This window comes from Nuphar pumila, chromosome 2, assembly GCF_984573655.1.
Source record: "Nuphar pumila chromosome 2, dmNupPumi1.hap1.1, whole genome shotgun sequence".
Taxonomy (NCBI): domain Eukaryota; kingdom Viridiplantae; phylum Streptophyta; class Magnoliopsida; order Nymphaeales; family Nymphaeaceae; genus Nuphar; species Nuphar pumila.
Genome location: NC_143250.1, coordinates 66626068 through 66644972, shown reverse-complemented (window position 1 = coordinate 66644972; position 18905 = coordinate 66626068). Strand labels below are relative to the sequence as shown.

Sequence of the window (18905 nt, the reverse complement as noted above, 5' to 3'; positions counted from 1 at the left end):
TAATTGTGTTTTCAAGTGCATAAAAGATCAACCGCTCATAACGTGCTGAAATTTCCTGACTCAACAAAACATGTTTTCACCTCGAAATGATACACTTCTAGATGCATTAGCTCCTAACAAGGTTGTTAAATGCGATGAGCCGAAGCATGGCGTTGAGCTTGTTATGAAGCAAGGTGTAAGCCTCGAGGCATTGAAGTGTAAGCTTCATGATCAAAATAATAAAATATATAATATTAATAAAATAATAAAACTTTTAAATAAGAACTACTAATAAAGGACAAAACTAAATTCAATGATCTGTTTTATATTTTTTTTGGAGATTCACAGATGAAAAAAGACTTTCATTTTCTACTCATTCATTTTCTACTCATAAATGAATTTAGACACTGACAAAAAAAATCACAGAAAGCTTGTTACCATTGATCAAAATTAGAAGAAGAAGAACCATTAAAAATAATGGGTATGAAGTGATGCCCATAGTGACTATGAGGTTCAACACACGGCACATGTGAGTACAGTACCAACACTAGGAAACAAACATCAGCATGATTGACATACAAAAAATTGTAAAAACATACTAAATATTGTAAAAACATACTAAATATTATATATAAGTTAGATAAATGCCAAAAAATTCAAATCTTTGACTGTTTCCTATCATTTTTGCAATAATCTTAACAACAATTTTGCTTCGACTTTTGACGTGGAAAAGAACTTCAAATAAATGAACTAAATCCAAATAGTTCTGGAGCATACATTCACAACCACTTCAAGCATCAAACTAGATCTGCTATACAAAACTACTTGACTTAAATAAAAAATACATATGGTAACACTCAAAATGGATGGAGAAATGAAAACATAGGATTCTGTGCACATAATCGCTTTCAAAAATTTTGTCAAATATTTGATTGGTAACTTTTCACTCTCCAAAAGACCTACAAAGAATAAACAACGATCAAAGAAAAAACCATTCACATGTACCTCAAGCATCAAACTAAAATTGTTTTACAACAAAAACTATTTTCTCAAATAAAAATATACACATAGTAAAGAAACAAAAACATGAGATTCTGTGGATGCAATCACTTTTAGGCATTTCGTTAAACAATTGATCGGCAACTTTTCACTCTCCAAAAAACCCATCAAGAATAACCACAATGGTCAAAGAAAAAACTATCGATCCCATCAAGTTTATCATTTTCATCAACAACCGAAGCATATAACACAAAACTATGTTGAATCATCTTACTAAATACCGTGGATGGCAAATTGATGCTTGATTAGAGATGCAAATGAACCTGTTACTTAGAGGAGTGAAGAGAAGAATGAAGTTGGTTTCAAGCAGAAAACAGAGAGAGATCTCACCGGCCAGAAATGGCCACCAGAGATGATGATGTGTATATCTTAAAAGCGAAGCGCACCTCGAAGCAAGGCGTGTGCTTGAAGCCTGCAAACGCCTCACTACGACGCCTCGGTTCTTTGAGCTTGCGAGTACTGAGGCATTCACCTCTCTAACAAATACAGTGTATCGAATGCATCCACGGGGTCAGACTGGTCAAAGCTTTCAGCCATGGTTTCTCATTAGATAGTACGATACAGTGGACAGTCGAAGGTATATATATATATATATATATACACACACACGTGCTCAGCAGAAGATATTTTACAAGAAAAGGACCAAACGAAAAATTTGGAGTCCGATGATCCCAGTTCAATAGTTGTTAGAAAAGGAAGAGGAAGAAGCGCGTGAGATGTTGGAGATTGGTGCTGTGGGAATGGAGTCCCCAGACTCGTACATCTCATCGTCCCCTGAAGTCACCAACAAGAGATCACCAATCCCCCCAAACAGGACCAACCAAGGTGAGCCCTCGCTTCATCCTCTCCCCTTTCGTATCTCACTTGTTTTGGCACGAGGGGACCTCTTCGTTTCACTAGATCTTTTGGTCTTGATATGTATTTTCATATATTTCTTTTCATCTCTCCGGGAAGAAGAAAGAAACCGGAAAATTGGGTCGTTTTTTGTTTGCGTTTCTTTTGCTCGGTGGGTGTCGTCGTGGAGAGGGCGGCGCGTTTTGTCGCAATGGTGGTGATTCTGATGATTGGATATGAACGATGGGCTGTATTCCTGAAATTGGTATTGGGTTTTGTAATGGGTGGAGTTGGATTTTGGCGAGTTGGGTTGGTGTTGCTTAGCTATGATGTGGGTTTTGTTTGCTGTTGCTCGGCTTATGGGATTTGATTGGATATGTGTATGCGTAATGAACGATTTAAGACCTTGCCATTGTCGGTAATTGAGTAAAAATATGTATAAAATCTTCATAATCCCGATTTTCGAGTATGGGACAGAATCTCATAGAACAGCAAGAAGTTGGGAAGTTGGGTTTTACCAGATCGGTTTGAACTTATGTTTTTTCTATTGTTATGATATGCACTGAGCCGTGATGGACTTGTTAGAAAATGTTTGATTTTAACGAGTTTAGTTGGTGAATCTGAATGTTATTTTTGTTGGCAAACTCGCTTATTATTGTTGATGCTAAATTGCTAATAATAGTATGTAAACAAACACATGTAAATCCGGACAGGAACTGTTCATAATTACTTTGCAAAATAAAGTAATTGATGGAACATAGAGGAAGGAGTGGGATATGGAAACCGGCATGGTTCATGAGTCTCATGCACTAGTTAGTATGGATATCAGGTGACAAACTACTTAGCTCGTGCATAAATTATGCTCTTGATATTTTGCTTCACCCTTGTTGTTGTGGGTTTGATTGTACTTTAATCTGAACATGGACAAAGTTTGCCATAATTTAGTTTATGTTGCAGGAATGAAAAATCAAAAGACCATTCCAGTGCAAAATAATTTAAGTAGGATAAATATGAATCTGGGCCTGGTTGATCTTAGGATTGATGTTTCTGAAAAAGCTGTGCAATCAAGCTGCTTAAATCTGGTGTTCACCGAAAAATGGTATTGAACATGTATACCAATTGAACACCTCAAGTCACAAACATCTAGTTGGAGGTTCTTATCATTAACACATAAACTGGGTTAGGCCATAATCACTAATATGGTTAAGGATTTATCGTGTTGTTTGATTTCATTTTTTTTCTAGCCAAGCTTTGTTGTTTGGATGAAAAATGCTTGAAGTGTTTCTTTTAAATTGTATCGTCTACTAGTTTATAGACGTTAGAGTTATGCACACTTGTTAGTAGCCACTGAATTTATGAAGGAACATCCTTCCGGGAATTGGGATAGCTATTTGCTATAATCTTAAGTAGTGATACTCTTTTATCAGAAACAGTGCTTATCTTGTACAACTGTTTAAGCCTGCCGAAATAAATTGGCAGTTGCAAAAATTCCTTTATCCTGTGACATTTATTGAATTATGCATTTCAGGTCGGATACTCAAGTTTTAATAAAATGTTTGCTAGTCAATCTCCTCACTTTAGGTTCTTGTAGAACCAATATTGGGGTTTACTGATTCATTGTTATAGTTATGACAATCCTTTTGTTTATAATTTTTTTGTGCAATAGATTTTTGTGTGATTTTTTTTCTTGCTTCCAGTGCATATTTTCTCAAAATACTTGGATCACTAAATTTATTTCAGAGTTGTTCTTTTATTTATTTTTCATGGCTTTCTTCTTTGTTTGCTCTTTGCAAGTGATGACTTGCATTTTCTTGTCTGAATAATTGTACTGATGCATGGAACATTGTTAGACGAAAAAGAGAAGCCGACGAGCATCAGGTTTCTCGTGTCAAATGCAGCAGCTGGGTCTGTCATTGGGAAGGGTGGTTCAACTATCACCGAATTGCAATCGCAATCTGGAACTCGCATCCAATTGTCTCGCAATCATGAATATTTTCCTGGAACAACAGACAGAATCATTATGGTAACTGGGAATGATGGTGATATACTTACTGCAATGGGGCTTATACTTTCAAAACTGCAGAGTGAGGTATTGTAGTTTCAGGCTTTTCTTTCATTCATTGCTGACATGGTTATGTAACAATCATGAAATTCCACTATTAAATATATGTTTTTTTATGAATTATTTTATTCAGTCACATGTTGAAGATGGTGATGACGCGGATTCTGCATCAAAATTGAGGCTTATTGTTCCGAACAGTGCATGTGGTGGCATAATTGGCAAGGGAGGCTCTACAATAAAGTATGCATTTACTGTCACATCATTCGTCATGAACAAAAGACATGTTCTCTTTAGGAGGCCTGATCAAATAGAAAAACTAGAAACCATTATTTGTACTCAATTATTTGATAAAATGCATCGATGGGCAAAGATCTTGCAACCAAGAGAAATTATTGAAGAAAACTTAGCTGTAGATGCAGAAAAATCTCAGTATTAATATCAAGAGTAAAAATCTGCATGTTGCATTTAAAGTATGGGCAAAGATATATTGCAACCAAGAGAAAGTATTGAAGAAAAATTATCTATACATGCAAAAAAAATCTGTCTTTTGTATCAAGAACAAAAAACTGCCTGTGTTATTTGAAGTATTTGGCTGTGTGTATAGAGAAAATGCAGGGTGTCTCTGATTTTTTTTTTAATTAAATTAAATAGCAAAGCAGCTGAATCTCTAGCCTAAAAATGTTCTCTAAGAAAAGGTTCTTAAAATGGGTATTCTTAATCCTTATTCATATCTAACAGCTACTGGATCTTATCAGATCTAATTGCCTATGCCAAGGAATAGATGCACTGTGTGTGTGTGTTTCAAATTCTTATGTGTATAAATCTGAATTGATTGATGATGTAATTAAGTTGTTCTGATTTTTTGGTTCGACGCAAACAGGTCATTCATAGAAGACTCTCAAGCTGGCATCAAGATTTCCCCACAAGATCATAGTTTCACTGGTGTGAATGATAGAGTTGTCACAGTGACAGGGTCTCTAGAGGAGCAAATGCGAGCATTATACTTGATTGTAAACAAACTTGTAGAAGATCCTCATTACTCACAATATGCGAACTCTCCTCTTTCGTACACAGGTTTTCTTTCTTTAGCTTTTAGTACTTCAATTGTACAATGTTTCACATATAATTTTTGTTGGACAAGGTCCTAAGCCCCTGGGTTTTGGGTCACTATGGCCATACATGGACCAAAAACCCAATAACTTGTCACTCGACTTGTCTGGGTCAACATGGTGACTGAGCTGCATCATGCTACACAAGAACACACATATGTAAGTATGCATGAATGAGCGACTTTAGTGGAGAGGGGTGCGTGGGTGGGTGGGTATGTCTCAGACATGTCAACTCGGGTTAGTGACTGGGTTGATCCACCAGGGTTTTCAAAAATGCTTTCCAAAGATGAAGTGGATGGTGATTTGCTGCCAGTCTTCCTGGATGTTGCAAAGAGAAAGGCATAAGAATAGCTTGTTCCTTGGAGAGGCAAATCATGAAGCTTCTTGTTCTAAAATTGACTTTAGATGTGGATCAGTTGGTCTTCTCGCTAATTGGTGATAGCTTCTTGCCATGGGATTATTTTGAACTCTCTAGATAGTGTAAAAATCTACTTATTGGGCCTTGAGTGTGATTTCATGCTTCACTTGAAGCCTCAAGGCCTAATTTTTCCACTTTTTTATTCTTGGTAAATGTTGACCCGAATGTTGTTCAGGTCAACCCGAGCCTGTCCTGAGTAATATGTGGGCTGGGTTTGGGACCTTTCTTACTACTTCGTAAAGATGGTTGAAGGGTATTGGTGCACACAAATGCTTTGCTTTAGAAACTTTTTCCAAATGACATAGGTTATTGTTGGGTTTAAATGCCTTTTTTAGAAATGTTTAAAAATTATCTTGTAATGCCCTCATCACGCACATTTGAGAGAGGGAGAAACTTCAATCTAAGACATCCATTAGGAGGGCGGTTTTGGCTAGTGGTTATGATTCTTATCATAGATCCCTCCAGACCCGGCTTGATCCTAGTATTTTATATTGATTTTTAGTGAATATAAACTCTTTGAATTATATAGACCTAGGTTTGGGATTTCATTATTTTTTACCCGACAAAATCGAACCTGAACCTGATAAGGCAACTGGTTATTTGAGCGGGTTTGGATACATCCTCATGGGTCGGATACCCAACCCATTGACCGCCCTACTTGTCATTGTATTATGCCAAGAAATTGAAGAACTACTATTATGGTATTATGCCAGAAGTTTATATTTTCAGAAACATATCACGAGAAACTGTACAATTTTCTAAAATATCATGAAAATGATAAAATATAGATTTCCAATCTTTTTTGATTGACCTGTTTTTAGCTATGGTGTTATTTTTCTGAGAAAACCTTTTTCTGTTTTGGCACTTTCATGAGAAATTTTGCTTCTTGCTATTGTAATGGTATGGATACTGGTGAGCTATGTCACATGGGTGCGGGTGCGGGGATGCGGCACTTCCAAAAAATCTGGGTGCGGGGGTGCGGCAAAACTATAAAAAATTATATATATATATATATATATAAAGTCCAAAAGTTTGACATAAATGACCCTGGGTGCGTTGACTGCACCCAGGGTCAGGTTGACCGCATCGGGTGCGGGTGCGGCACCTAGTTGGAGAATCCCTGTGACATATAGGGCAATTTTTTTTTTCTTGGCAATTTTTTTTTAAGTCCGAAAAATTGGACCAAAATGACCCTGGGTGCGTTGACTGCACCCAGGGTCGGGTTGACTGCACCTGGTGCCGCACCCGCACTCGCGTCGCGTCGATGCGGGTGCGGCACCCTGCTAGCCGAATCCCTGTGACATAGCTGGTGAGTATGCTTATGATTTGATGTAAACTACAATTAATATTCAGCTTTCAAGAACTATTTCTTGATGCAGTTTTAGTGTTATATGGTATCGGTTTTCAATATTATACTGAAATTGAAAGTTACTCTTCAGGCTTGTTCACTCTCACCATTCCTTAGTTATTCTTCTGTATTTGCTGGGACTCTGTTGTGCAAAGTGGACTTACAGAGTGTGTTCGGTGACATCTAGGATCTCTATTTGACCATTTTATGAGAACAGCCACTAGGCTGTTGCAAAATTATATTGTTTTAAGTTACAGGAAAAATAAATAACTGTAATGTCCTCTTTGACAGCATTATCCTTCATCTCACTGTTGATTTTGTTTGCTTATTAGTTCTGAATATATGGGAAACTAGCCATTAATGCTCCTGATCCTGGTTTGAATGTTCTGACTGTTAAAAAATTTTCCAGAGAAATGCTAAATCTTATATGGTCTTAATGTGATGTAGCTATTGAAGGGTTATAATCTTCCAGAATAAATGTTGGTTCGGTATTTCTTGTTTGCCAAAAAAACAGTTGCAGGGAATGTGTTTTTATGGAATATGTTTTCTGGACTAGTGGTTATCTTCTGTCATTGATATCTCTTCTTCAAGAAATTACTAGCTTGATTGTAAATCGTGGCACTTTCATTTTTGAGTTCTAGAAAAAAATTGCCTTCTGCACTAAGAAGGAATGTTAGTGTGTGATGACAAATTGCTAGCTTGTTTGATGGTGGTTGCTGATGGTCTTGGAGTCTATAATACTAGGGCAAGCATGTGGAATTTTGATGCATATGCTGACTCTCTTTGTTCTGGGTTCGTAGGTGCTAACTTTTCCGGACTTCATGGACTTCCGGTTAACTATGTGCTTCCTTCCATTGTTCCATCTGCCTACAATGTGATTAACTATGGATCTAATGGTGCTACTGGGAAATTTCACAATAATAAGGTAAGCTTCTTGTCCTTTTCAATTTAGTTATTCTAATGCTTCTCTTTGTTACTGTGTTGCAAGCCAGTCAAAGTGAACCACCATACTTAAATAAGTACATTTTCTTGACTTCTGCCTTCAGTGGCAAGGCACATATTATGAATACGCTGACTTTTAACAAGAAGGCAGTAGAACTTGCAGTTCACTTTGAACCAGAATGCATTAGAATTTGCAGTTATGGGAAACATCCCTTTTTTGCACAGCAGATTGCAATTGATTTTGCATTGTTGTGCAGGGTGGGTGCAAGTGGGTCAGATAGAACTGCCCCAATATAAGGAATTGATCTGTTCAATCTTGAACTGACCTGATTTTGTGTACCCAGGGGATGGATTGTGTCCAAAAGTTAGACCCGATTAAAGGATGTGCCAGTCCTAAAGTGTGCAATTTTGCCATCAAATCAATTTGTGCCTGAACTATTCTTGAACCCAATCCAATTGGTTCTTCGTAGTATGTACCTGACCTGACCTGGACACGAACTCCTTTATGTCCAATTGCATTTTGTACCTGAATCTTTTCGACATCCAACCCAACGGTTATTTATAATATGTAACATGGATTGTCTAGTTCATGTCTAGAATTTAACTTGTTGCATATCCTGTTTTGTAAACCCATTTGCCCCTATTTGCATATATTCATATTCCTAATTTTATGAAGTAACTTTGCCAAACCTTCTTAAAATATCCTTTTTTGGAAGAGAAGTGTATTATTTCATTATTGAATATCCTTTTATTTTCATTATTGAGAATTTCGTTGGGGCGTTCCCTACTGAGCGACGCGCTGTACTCTATAGGCCCGGAGGCAGTGATAAATGGGCAAGGGTTGCTAGGTCGTCGCCCGGAAGCGATGCGTCACACCGGCGCCCGGGTGTGGTGTTAAATAGGCAAGGGTTCCCTCACTTTGTTGGACGGGTGGGGGTAAATAAGTTAGTCCAAGACCATAAAATTAGGTTAGCCACTTGGAACATAGGGTCTTTAACTGGTAAGTTGGTAGAGTTAGTAGATGTTATGTGTAGGAGAAAGATTGATATTTTATGTCTACAAGAAACCAAATGGGTAGGTGAGAAAGCAAAAGTGATAGAACCTTGGGGATATAAGATTTGGTATACAAGAATAAATATGAATAGGAATGGAGTAGGGATTGTTATGAGTCGTGAGTTTATAGATAATGTAGTTGAGGTCCGTAGGAAGGGTGATAGGATTTTACGTATTAAATTAGTATTAGGTACGGATATTATTAATATTATTAGTGTTTATGCACCTCAAGTAGGTTTAGATGATTCCATTAAGCGTCAATTTTGGGAAGATTTAGATAGAGTAGTACAAGGGATATCTTATGGAGAAAGGCTTTTCATCAGCGGTGACCTTAATGGACATGTAAGCATAAGTAGGGATGGATTTGAGAGTATCCATGGAGGCTATGGTATAGGAGAAAGAAACGAAAGTAGAGAAAAGATTTTAGATTTTGGTTTGTCCTATGATATGATCTTAGCAAACACTTGGTTTAGAAAGAGGGAGTCTCACCTAGTAACATTTAAAAGTGGGGTTAATACGAGTCAGATAGATTTTTTCCTACTTAGAAAGAGAGATAGGGGTTGTTGCATTGATTGTAAGGTTATACCGGGAGAAGTGTAACTACACAATATAGAGTCTTAATTTTAGATCTTAGAATTAGACAATGCCGCAAAAGGGATAGACATAGGATAGATCCTAGAATTAAGTGGTGGGCACTGAAAGGAGCTAAACAAGGAATGTTTGTAGAGCGGGTAGTTAAGGAAGTTGATTGGTGTCTCGAGGAGGATTTAGAATCAATGTGGAATAAGATAGCGAGTGGCATGAGAAAGGTGGCTAAGGAGGTATTGGGTGAGTCTAAAGGTGGTGCACCGCTAGGTAAGGATACATCGTGGTAGAACGAGGATGTCAAATTAGCTATTAAGGTTAAAAGAGAGTGTTATAGAAATCTAAGTAAGAGTCGTGATAATGAGAATTTGGAGAAATATATGATAGCAAAGAAGGAAGCTAAAAAAGTAGTTCGGAACGCGAGGGATAAGGTATATAAGGAGGTTTATGACAAGTTGGATACCAAAGAGGGCGAGAAGGATATTTATAGGCTTGCAAAGATGAGAGATAGGAAATCGAGGGATCTGGGTATGGTTAGATGTATCAAAGATGAAACGAAAGGGTTTTAGTCAAAGATGAGGAGATTAAGGAGAGATGAAAAAATTATTTTGATAAGCTATTTAATGAAAGTCATGCTTAGGATCTTGGAGACTTTTCTGTTCCTTTTCATGAGATGAATCGTGACTTCACGTGCAAGATTCAAAAGAAAGAAATTGCAGAGGCTTTAAAGAAAATGAAATCAAGAAGGGCAGTTGGCCCAGATGGTATACCTATCGAGGCTTGGAAATGCTTGGGAGAGAAAGGTTTAGAATGGTTGACAAATCTTTTTAACAAGATTTGGCGGATAAATAAGATGTCTAATGAGTGGAGGAAGAGTACTTTGGTGCCTCTATATAAGAATAAGGGTGATATACAATATTGCACAAACTATCGTGGTATAAAACTCATGAGTCATACTATGAAATTTCGGGAGAGGGTGATTGAGTCTAGGTTGAGGAAGGTTGTCATGATATCGGAGAATCAATTTGGTTTTATGCCTGGAAGATCAACTATGGAAGCTATACATCTTCTTAGACAACTTATTGAGAGAAATAGAGAGAGGAACAAAGATTTGCATATGGTTTTTATTAATTTGGAGAAGGCATACGATAGAGTACCTAGGGACGTTCTCTAGTGGACAATGATGAAGAAAGGTGTTTCTCTCAAGTACATTAGTATAATTAAAAATATGTATGAATGAGTAGTAACCAATGTTCGCACTTGTGGAGGGGTGACAACTAATTTTCCTATAACGGTTGGGTTACATCAAGGATCTGCTTTAAGCTATTTCCTATTTGTTATAGTGATGAATGAGCTTACGAGATCAATTCAAGAAAATGTGTTGTGGTGTATGTTGTTTGCTGATGATATTGTTTTGATTGATGAGTCTAGAATTGAGGTTAATGCTAAGTTAGAATTATGGAGACAAACATTGGAAGCAAGAGGTTTTAAGTTGAGTAAGAGTAAGGCAAAATACATGGAATGTCGATTTAGTAAGCAACGAAGTAGTGATAGGAGTGTAGTGAAGCTTGGTGAGCAAGAAATACCGGTGGATGATTGTTTCAAATATTTGGGATCTATCATTCAAAAGTATGGAGATATTGATGGAGATGTAAATCATAGGATAAAGGTTGGGTGGATGAAATGGAAGAGTGCAACTGGAGTGTTGTGCGATCGTAGAATGCCATTGCGGTTGAAGGGAAAGTTTTATAGGACGACTATTAGGCCCGCTTTACTATATGGTACGGAATGTTAGGCTGCCAAGAGGCATCATATTCAAAAAATGAGTGTAGCTGAGGTGCGTATGCTGAGATGGATGTGTGGAAATACAATAAAAGATAAGATGCGGAACGAGGAGATACGTAAGAAGGTAGGCGTTGCACCCATTGAAAATAAGATGAGAGAGAATCATTTATGGTGGTTTGGACATATTCGACGAAGACCTAATGATGCTCCAGTTAGAAGGATGGAGAAATGGGAAAATATATTAGTTAAAAGAGGTCAGGGCAGGCCTAGGAAGACATGGATGGAGGTGATAGGAAAGGATATGAATGCTTTGAACCTCATCGAGGACATGGCATTGGATAGAAATGATTAGAGGAGAAGGATTCATGTGGAAGACCTAGAATGATTTTCTTTTTTGGTTCATATCGCCGACCCCAATTGTTTTGGGATGAAGGCGTAGTTGTTGTTGTTGTAGAAGCATATTATTAATAGGAGCAGTAAAATTAACAAGAGTAAAATCGGACCAAGTGACAAGATATCACCAGAGAAAATATTTCACAAACAGCATAATAAACCTAATCTCATGGTACCAGGAAAAGATATGTCATTTCTTGGCCATTTGATGAGGGCCCATTCTAAGATCTCTTTCCAATGCCAACATTTTGGCCTATATTTCTACTCTAACAAGTATGCCCACCATCATTCTCTATTGTATAGAAGCCACAACCATTTGGATAAGAGGGCATACTTCGTGTTCTTCCGGTGACAAATGCTTGAACTACAATAATAGCAACACTTTCTCACGCCCATAAATGCCATACTAAATTTCAATAGAAAAACATGCATTGAAACTTGTTGCAGTAATGTTCAAGATGCAAGAGTTCAGTTTGAAGGTTAGCATTCCAACACCTGCGAGCATAATGATCCGACTCTAAAATCTACTTAGGTTTTCTTTGATTTTCCATCAGTAACGGTGCAGCTGCGTATAGTTTTTGTGGATGAACCTAGTCTAAGTGATCAGTAAATTGGGATGACCAAAGTAACTTGAGTTATCATTTTTGTGAGAGCAGTGTGAAGTTTCAACTTTTCTCCTTTTAGATTAATGTTATCTATTGTATGCAATGGGCATAAAAGAGTTTTTCATTCAAAGAGTTGCAATATGATGGCATACTCACGAGCACACAGACACAAATAGCCTTTTTTCAATGTTTCATGTTTTAAAGGCTTTTATTTGAAAAGCACGGAAAAAAGGAAATGAAAATAACATGATAATTCTGCAATATTATCCACAAGTTTTCTTGAGAAATTTATGTTTATTTGTTAATTTTCAGTTATTGTTATTATTGTTTTTCAAAGATTCCCCATGAATCCACCCTCCTCTCTCCCCCACACCCCCACACACACTCACACGAGCACTTGAAATTTATGCCTTCACTAAGATAGTATTGTGAAGAATGGTATATAAGAGGACAAGGTACATTTTTTCTACTCTTTCTTTTCTTGATAGGCAAACTGGGGGACAGTCTGCGGTCTCTGAACCTATCCTTGGAGACTTGGGGATAATCTGTGGTCTCTGAACCTATTTCCTCTTGTATAAGATAGTGTGGCTTTTACTAATCCAGCTGGCCTAGGCCTACACACTTTTGATAATTAAGTAGTACGAAAATTGTGCAAGTGGACTCTGTACATTATGGAATGGCATAACTTGGTTTAGACTTTAGAGAGCCTCTTTCTGTTGTGACATATAGCCTCGTACATCTGAGTCAGATGAGCTTGCAATATGCGAATTAGAGTTCAATAGGTCACTGTTCTTTTAGTTTCAATTTCTTATGCAAGATGTGCATTTCATTAGGGTTTAATGACACCAGTCATATCACTGAGGCCATCTAGTGCATCACGTGAAGCACAGAACAGTCCACCTGCTAAGCCAGTGACACTTGGAGTTGCAGACGAGCATATTGGCTTAGTCGTTGGTCGTGGTGGAAGGAATATAACAGAGATCATGCAGGTCGGTCTTGTTTAATCATTTCTTTTCTTTTAATATATCATGTGGGTTCATGCTTATCGATGATCCCTCACTTGGCAGGCTAGTGGAGCAAGAATAAAGATTTCAGATCGTGGTGATTTTATATCTGGTACATCTAACAGGTGTGAGTCGATGTTCACATTGATTTACATGGATATCGTTGAAGGAATCCCTAACCCAACTCCTTTTGGCAGGAAAGTAACAATCTCAGGTACAGAGGAAGCCATACAGGCAGCACAAACAATGATTAACCAGAGGATTGCTTCTTATTCTGAACAATGAACCAATAACTAATGTGATCATTCTATGCTTTCACACTTCTGCATTCCCTTCTTCGTGTTTGCTTGTTGTGTCTTCTCTCAATTTTTCTTTTTCTTTTTTGAAATAGTTGTTTCCTTTGTTTTTTTTTAAACAGGTGAGCAATGGGAAATTTGCAGAGGCTAATCAAGACATTATTAACATCTTTAAGTGGTCAAGTAACAGAGAAAATCATGGAAAACATTCTGCCCATCGTCTCAATGATGCCTTGCACTCTTCATATAGGGCAGCCTCTTGAAACTGACAAGAAAATTTTCAGAAGTTACTCGGAAGCTTAGGCGGGCCAGGAAAATGTCATAACTGCTTTATTAGCTAAAGATAGGATTTGTTGTATTGTTTTCTTATGGTATGTACATGTGTTTGCAAATGCATGCTCTTGTTTCTTGTTGCATTGGATTTTAAAAAACTGAATACTATCAGATGTGTCACCTGATGAACCCCAGTTTTTAATTTCACAAGCTTATAACCTCGATATCAACTGAGCAACTGATGGTATGATCTGTGTGTACACGTGTTACTGTTGATACAATGCTGTCAGCCCACTCAATTATAATGGGAGAAGCACCTGCAGTAGTTCGCCTAAGCTCAATACTATATATTTACCATCTTTCTACTAGGGGCGGACATCGGGCTGAGCTGAGCCAGCTTGAATAGGGCCTACTCGATTATTATTGGGTTGAGGCTGGACTCAGACTGAGCTTGCGCTACCAGACTCTTGTTGAGCTGGACCCAGTTAGTAATCAGGCCGAGTCTGCAATCTGCAGCTCAGGCTCAACCCATATCGGGTGGGTACGCAATTGCAATTGGTTTCCAGGCTGGATGATGTCCACCCCTACTCTCTACTACAGCTAGGGAAGTCGAAAATTCAAGTGTCTGAAACTGAAACGGATTGAAATAATAGAAAAGAAAAGAAGATGACTTGTTCTTTCTTCTATCACTTGGGGGGTAAACTTCCATCGTTGAGAGGGGGTTGGGCTGGGTGATTGTTAAGTATGAATATGTCAGAAACCTTTCATACACCCACTTTACATTGATGGATACATGGGATCAGTTGGATATTGCATTGGGTGGGGAGCAAAATGTCCCTATTTATCTCATTTGTGTAGATGCATAAGTGCATGATGATTTAACAAATTACTCAGACAAATAAATGATTAGTGGCATTAATACGGGTGGAAAAGCATGTGGTTCATCACTTCGGGTATCAGCGAATGGGGTTCCAAGTTCCAACATACAAACTTGACAGAAATGCCAGGATGGTTCCATGAAAACTGTGAGTCTCGCATGACATTTGCACAATCAATGCCATCTGTGGGGAATCTTGATTAATTACATAGCTCATGGGGTTGGCAGCTTGGATGAGTATCATGATCTGAAAATTGATGTACCATGTAGAGTGGACAAGCTATATATCATGTTATTACTGCACTCATGAATGCTAAGAAATTATGTCAAATGCCACACAGCAGACTGAAACCATGGAAGATCAATTTTTTTCTGGAACGAAAGCCAACAAGCAACCAAAACTCGTCATGAATGATATAAAGGCATTGAAACAATACAACTAAGTGATGAACTGCTGCGCCACAGTATCCTTTACAAGAGGTTTTTGTAATAAGAACATCTAGCCAAAACTTAGAGATATTCTTTCCTTCATTATGTACATTAACGATCTTTATAAGGGAAAAACTTATAATGAAAAGAATAAGCTCCAAAATGCATAAAAAATTTACAAGTGGGATATAATCATGGATGAGAGCCCATAATTACATGAGAGCTAATTTCCATTTCTGAGGGTCCTTACAGTCATGACAAGTTCCTCGCGTTGCGCTTCTACTTCAGCAAAACTGAGGCTCATATGAAAATACCTCTCGCGCATGTCTTTGAGGTCTGCTTCAAGAGAAGATGTTTTTTGTTTATATTCCTGCAAGTCCTTCAGCATCTCTTCGACGGTTCCAAGGTTCTCAAGTGTTGATGCACAAATATTTGGCGGCTCGCACAAAAGACTGCAGAATCAAACACTATATCTTGAAATGGCTACAGCTTGATGGTATTAAAATATTTTTGGAAATTTGGAGAGTAAAATACACACATAATTTTTAATTCTTCTGAGATTTTTTGTGATTTTTTCAAGAAAAAACACAAAAGAAAAACCCTCATCAAAAAATTGCTGAGAACAATACTGGCCACTATGATGAAATGGTGAAACCGTGAAAGCACTCACAAAAGGAAAGCTTTAGGGATTTGCTCGTTCCTTACCTTAAAGCTTGGATTTTCAGGCACATGAAAGCAGCTAAAGAACTGATTAAAGAACTCAGGAATTACCTTCTGTTTCAAAATTCGTTCTTTGAAGAACTAATATTGCATGATGAATTGCTAAGTATCTATTTGCCTCTTGAAAAATTACATTTCTTATGCATTAGATTTGATAATGTGGAAAAGAGGTTATACCGGAGTTAAAAGATTTGTTTGTGACCATTCTTTTTCTCTGATACAAAATGGCCAAATTCCTGTCAACCCTACTTTTACAGGCAATGCCATTGCCTCAGATGGGATTCAATGAGCAAATACAGTGTCAGAAAAGCTGGATTCAGAGAATTTTGAAATTCTCAACAGCCTGCTTAAACATAGCATGTCATGTCATTATCTTGCAAAAGTTTTGGACAATTTCATAAGTTGATTTAGCAAAACCAAACCTTATGTAGATGGGATGAAACATGATGATGTAGCTGATCATGAAAAGTGGACAGGATGAAGGCCATGACAATGAAGATATCACAAACCATCTAATCTGTGTGAGATACTTCAATGAATTAAAATTATCACATGCAAGAAATTTCTGATCAAAGCTCAAGCATACGAAAATTGGAAGCATGGCAAGCCCTAAAAAGACCAAGAAGCTAAGGAAATTCATCTGAGAATCTAACTGCTAAGGCAGTATTAGATCCTTAACAGCTGGAAAAGATGTCCAGCAATGGCTTCACAAGTTATTGAGTGCTCTAATCTCCACTAGTTAAAATGATGGTTGAACTTAGATCTGACATCTCCTCATACTAGGCATAACAGCATTCAGATTCACAAGGAAATGTGGGGCATCTTTCTGAGAAATGTTAAATTTCATGAGCCCTGACATCTTAGAACCTGATCCACATTGAGCAGTGTAATGAAACAAGAACAAGAACAATGGAGTGCCTCTTATGGGCTTACAAGAATACAACCAAATTACAAAGGGCGGGTTAATCACATAAGCACACACACGTAAGCCACTTATGGACAAAGAACACAAGTAAAAATATAAAAATTATATTGCAATAATCTTGAGAAAGCATTACATTACAAGGGAGAGAGCTCCTCTATTTATAGACAACATCCATTGGGACACTCCCCAGCGGCTACAAATAGAGCCATTAGGGAGGCCTCGACGACTCTATGGGCTGAGTTACATTAATGCCCTCAAAACAAAATATAAAATCCTATTCTAAAAAGAACAATAAAAAGGTTGTTGTGCCCCTAATGGGCACAACCTATTACATGACCATGAAAAGACAAAAATACTCCTAATGGGTATTTGCCTATTACAATGAGCAAAGCATATATATTAATATATATACATGATGTATATACTAATATGTATGTACATACACATACATATGATATATCTATATCATATATATGTATAAATATAGATATGAATATATGCATATCTTAACACCCTCTCTCAAATTCACGGTCTCTCAAATTCACGGTGCCACAACCGAGAGTTTGCTAAAGAGGAATTGAAATCTGAGTGACGGAAAAGCTTTGGTGAAGAAATTCGTCAATTGATACTCAGATGGTACACATGGCAACTTAATGTTCTTTTTCAAGAATTCTTCTAACATAATCGCAATCAATTTCGATGTGTTTGGTTCTCTCATGAAAAGTATGATTGTCAGCGACGTAAACTGCACTGTTGTTGTCACAACATAATTTTGAAGGTTCTGTTATGTGAACACCCAAGTGTTCTAGCAGTTGCTTCAGCCAAACCAACTCAAAGATAGCAGTTACAATAGCTCGGTACTATGCTTCTGTAGAGGACAAAGACACCTTTTATTGCTTCTTGCATTTTCACGAAATCAACGAATGTCTTACAAAAAATACATAAACTCATAGTTGAGTAATGATCATTCACATCCTCTCCCCAATCAAAGTAGAATATGCAATAACTTCTAATGGAAAAGATGATGACAAAAATAAACCATAATTAACAGTGTTTCTCTCTGATATATCTAATAATCCTCATTACAACACTGATATGTACTATAGTAGGAGCATACTGAAATTGACTAGCAAAGTGGATAGCATGTGCAATATCACGACGAGTAATAGAAAGGTAAGAAAAACTCCAATCATCTATCTGTAAGGAGTTAGATCCTTCAGAGGTTCCCCATCATCCTTCTTCATCTTTGCATTAATGATCTCTGAATATCAACTCCTTCATCTAAGAGTCCTAACCATTCTATGATATTTGTTGCATACTTAGTCTGTGACAACAAATAACCACGAGGTGAGTAAACTACTTATTGCAAGAAAGTATCGTAGAAAACCAAGATCTGTTATATCAAAGTTGGCTTTGAACACATATTTGATATGACAAACTCCTTGCTTATCACCTCCTGTTATAATCATGCCATCAACATGGAGAAGTAATATCACCATGCAAGCACTAAAAGACTTAACAAACAATGCAATGTTCGTATAATAGGATTTAAAACCAAGTTGTGTCATCACACTACTAAATCGATTATACCAAGCCTTAGGGGCTTGTTTTAGACCATACAAAGTTTTTCGTAACTGAATAATCTTTCTGTGTTAATCTTAATCCTAATGGAGGATTCATGTAAACTTTCTCATTAAGGTTACTATTCAAAAAACAATTTTTTATATCCAATTAAAAATAAAATCACTTTAAAAATAAGGGTTCTAACAGTGGTCATTCGAGCAACTGGAGCAAAAGTTTTATCATAGTCTATTCCATACTATTGACTATATCCTTTGGCTACTAGTTTTGCTTTATATCTTTCTAATATCCCATCACTTTTGGTTTTAATCTTATAAACTCATTTGCATCCTATAGTTTTTTTTTTGAGTAATGTTTGAATTACCCAAGTTTTTGCCTTTTCTAAAGCTTTTAATTCACCATTCATTGCTCTAATCCATTCTTGACAATTTTTAGCATCATTGTACAACGAAGATTCTACATACGAGTATATAGCCATTAGACATTTTCTATATTTGGGTTCAAAAGAATCATAAGATACAAATTTACTAGGAACTTTTGAAATTCTCATGGATCTTCTAATGTTAGAAGAATCTATATCTTGATTTTGAGAATATCTTTCTAAAGCATATGGAGGATGGTCTTCGGT

At 37.1% G+C, this 18905-nt stretch overlaps 2 protein-coding genes across 4 annotated transcripts in view; one reads left to right on the top strand and one right to left on the bottom strand.

The window, feature by feature from the left end:
* Positions 1-1694: 1694 nt before the first annotated feature.
* LOC149845637 (protein BTR1-like) lies at positions 1695-13969 on the top strand. Of its 2 annotated transcripts, none has more exons than XM_089995885.1 (9): positions 1695-1863; positions 3723-3961; positions 4068-4174; positions 4815-5008; positions 7610-7734; positions 13006-13161; positions 13240-13301; positions 13374-13390; positions 13595-13969. In XM_089995885.1, the coding sequence occupies exons 1-9, from the start codon at positions 1755-1757 to the stop codon at positions 13621-13623; spliced, it is 1038 nt and encodes a 345-aa protein (XP_089852011.1). In that variant the 5' UTR covers positions 1695-1754; the 3' UTR covers positions 13624-13969. The 2 variants fall into 2 exon arrangements, with proteins under 2 accessions (XP_089852011.1, XP_089852010.1); XM_089995884.1 differs by having other exon boundaries at positions 13374-13474.
* A 1002-nt stretch (positions 13970-14971) lies between these two features.
* LOC149845636 (uncharacterized) overlaps positions 14972-18905 on the bottom strand; it is a 37467-nt gene continuing 33533 nt past the window's right edge. For both annotated transcript variants that reach the window (XM_089995882.1, XM_089995881.1), the window contains one exon: positions 14972-15503. In XM_089995882.1, the coding sequence (XP_089852008.1) occupies positions 15275-15503 (229 nt within the window). In that variant the 3' untranslated portion in view covers positions 14972-15274. The remainder of the gene's footprint in view (positions 15504-18905) is intronic.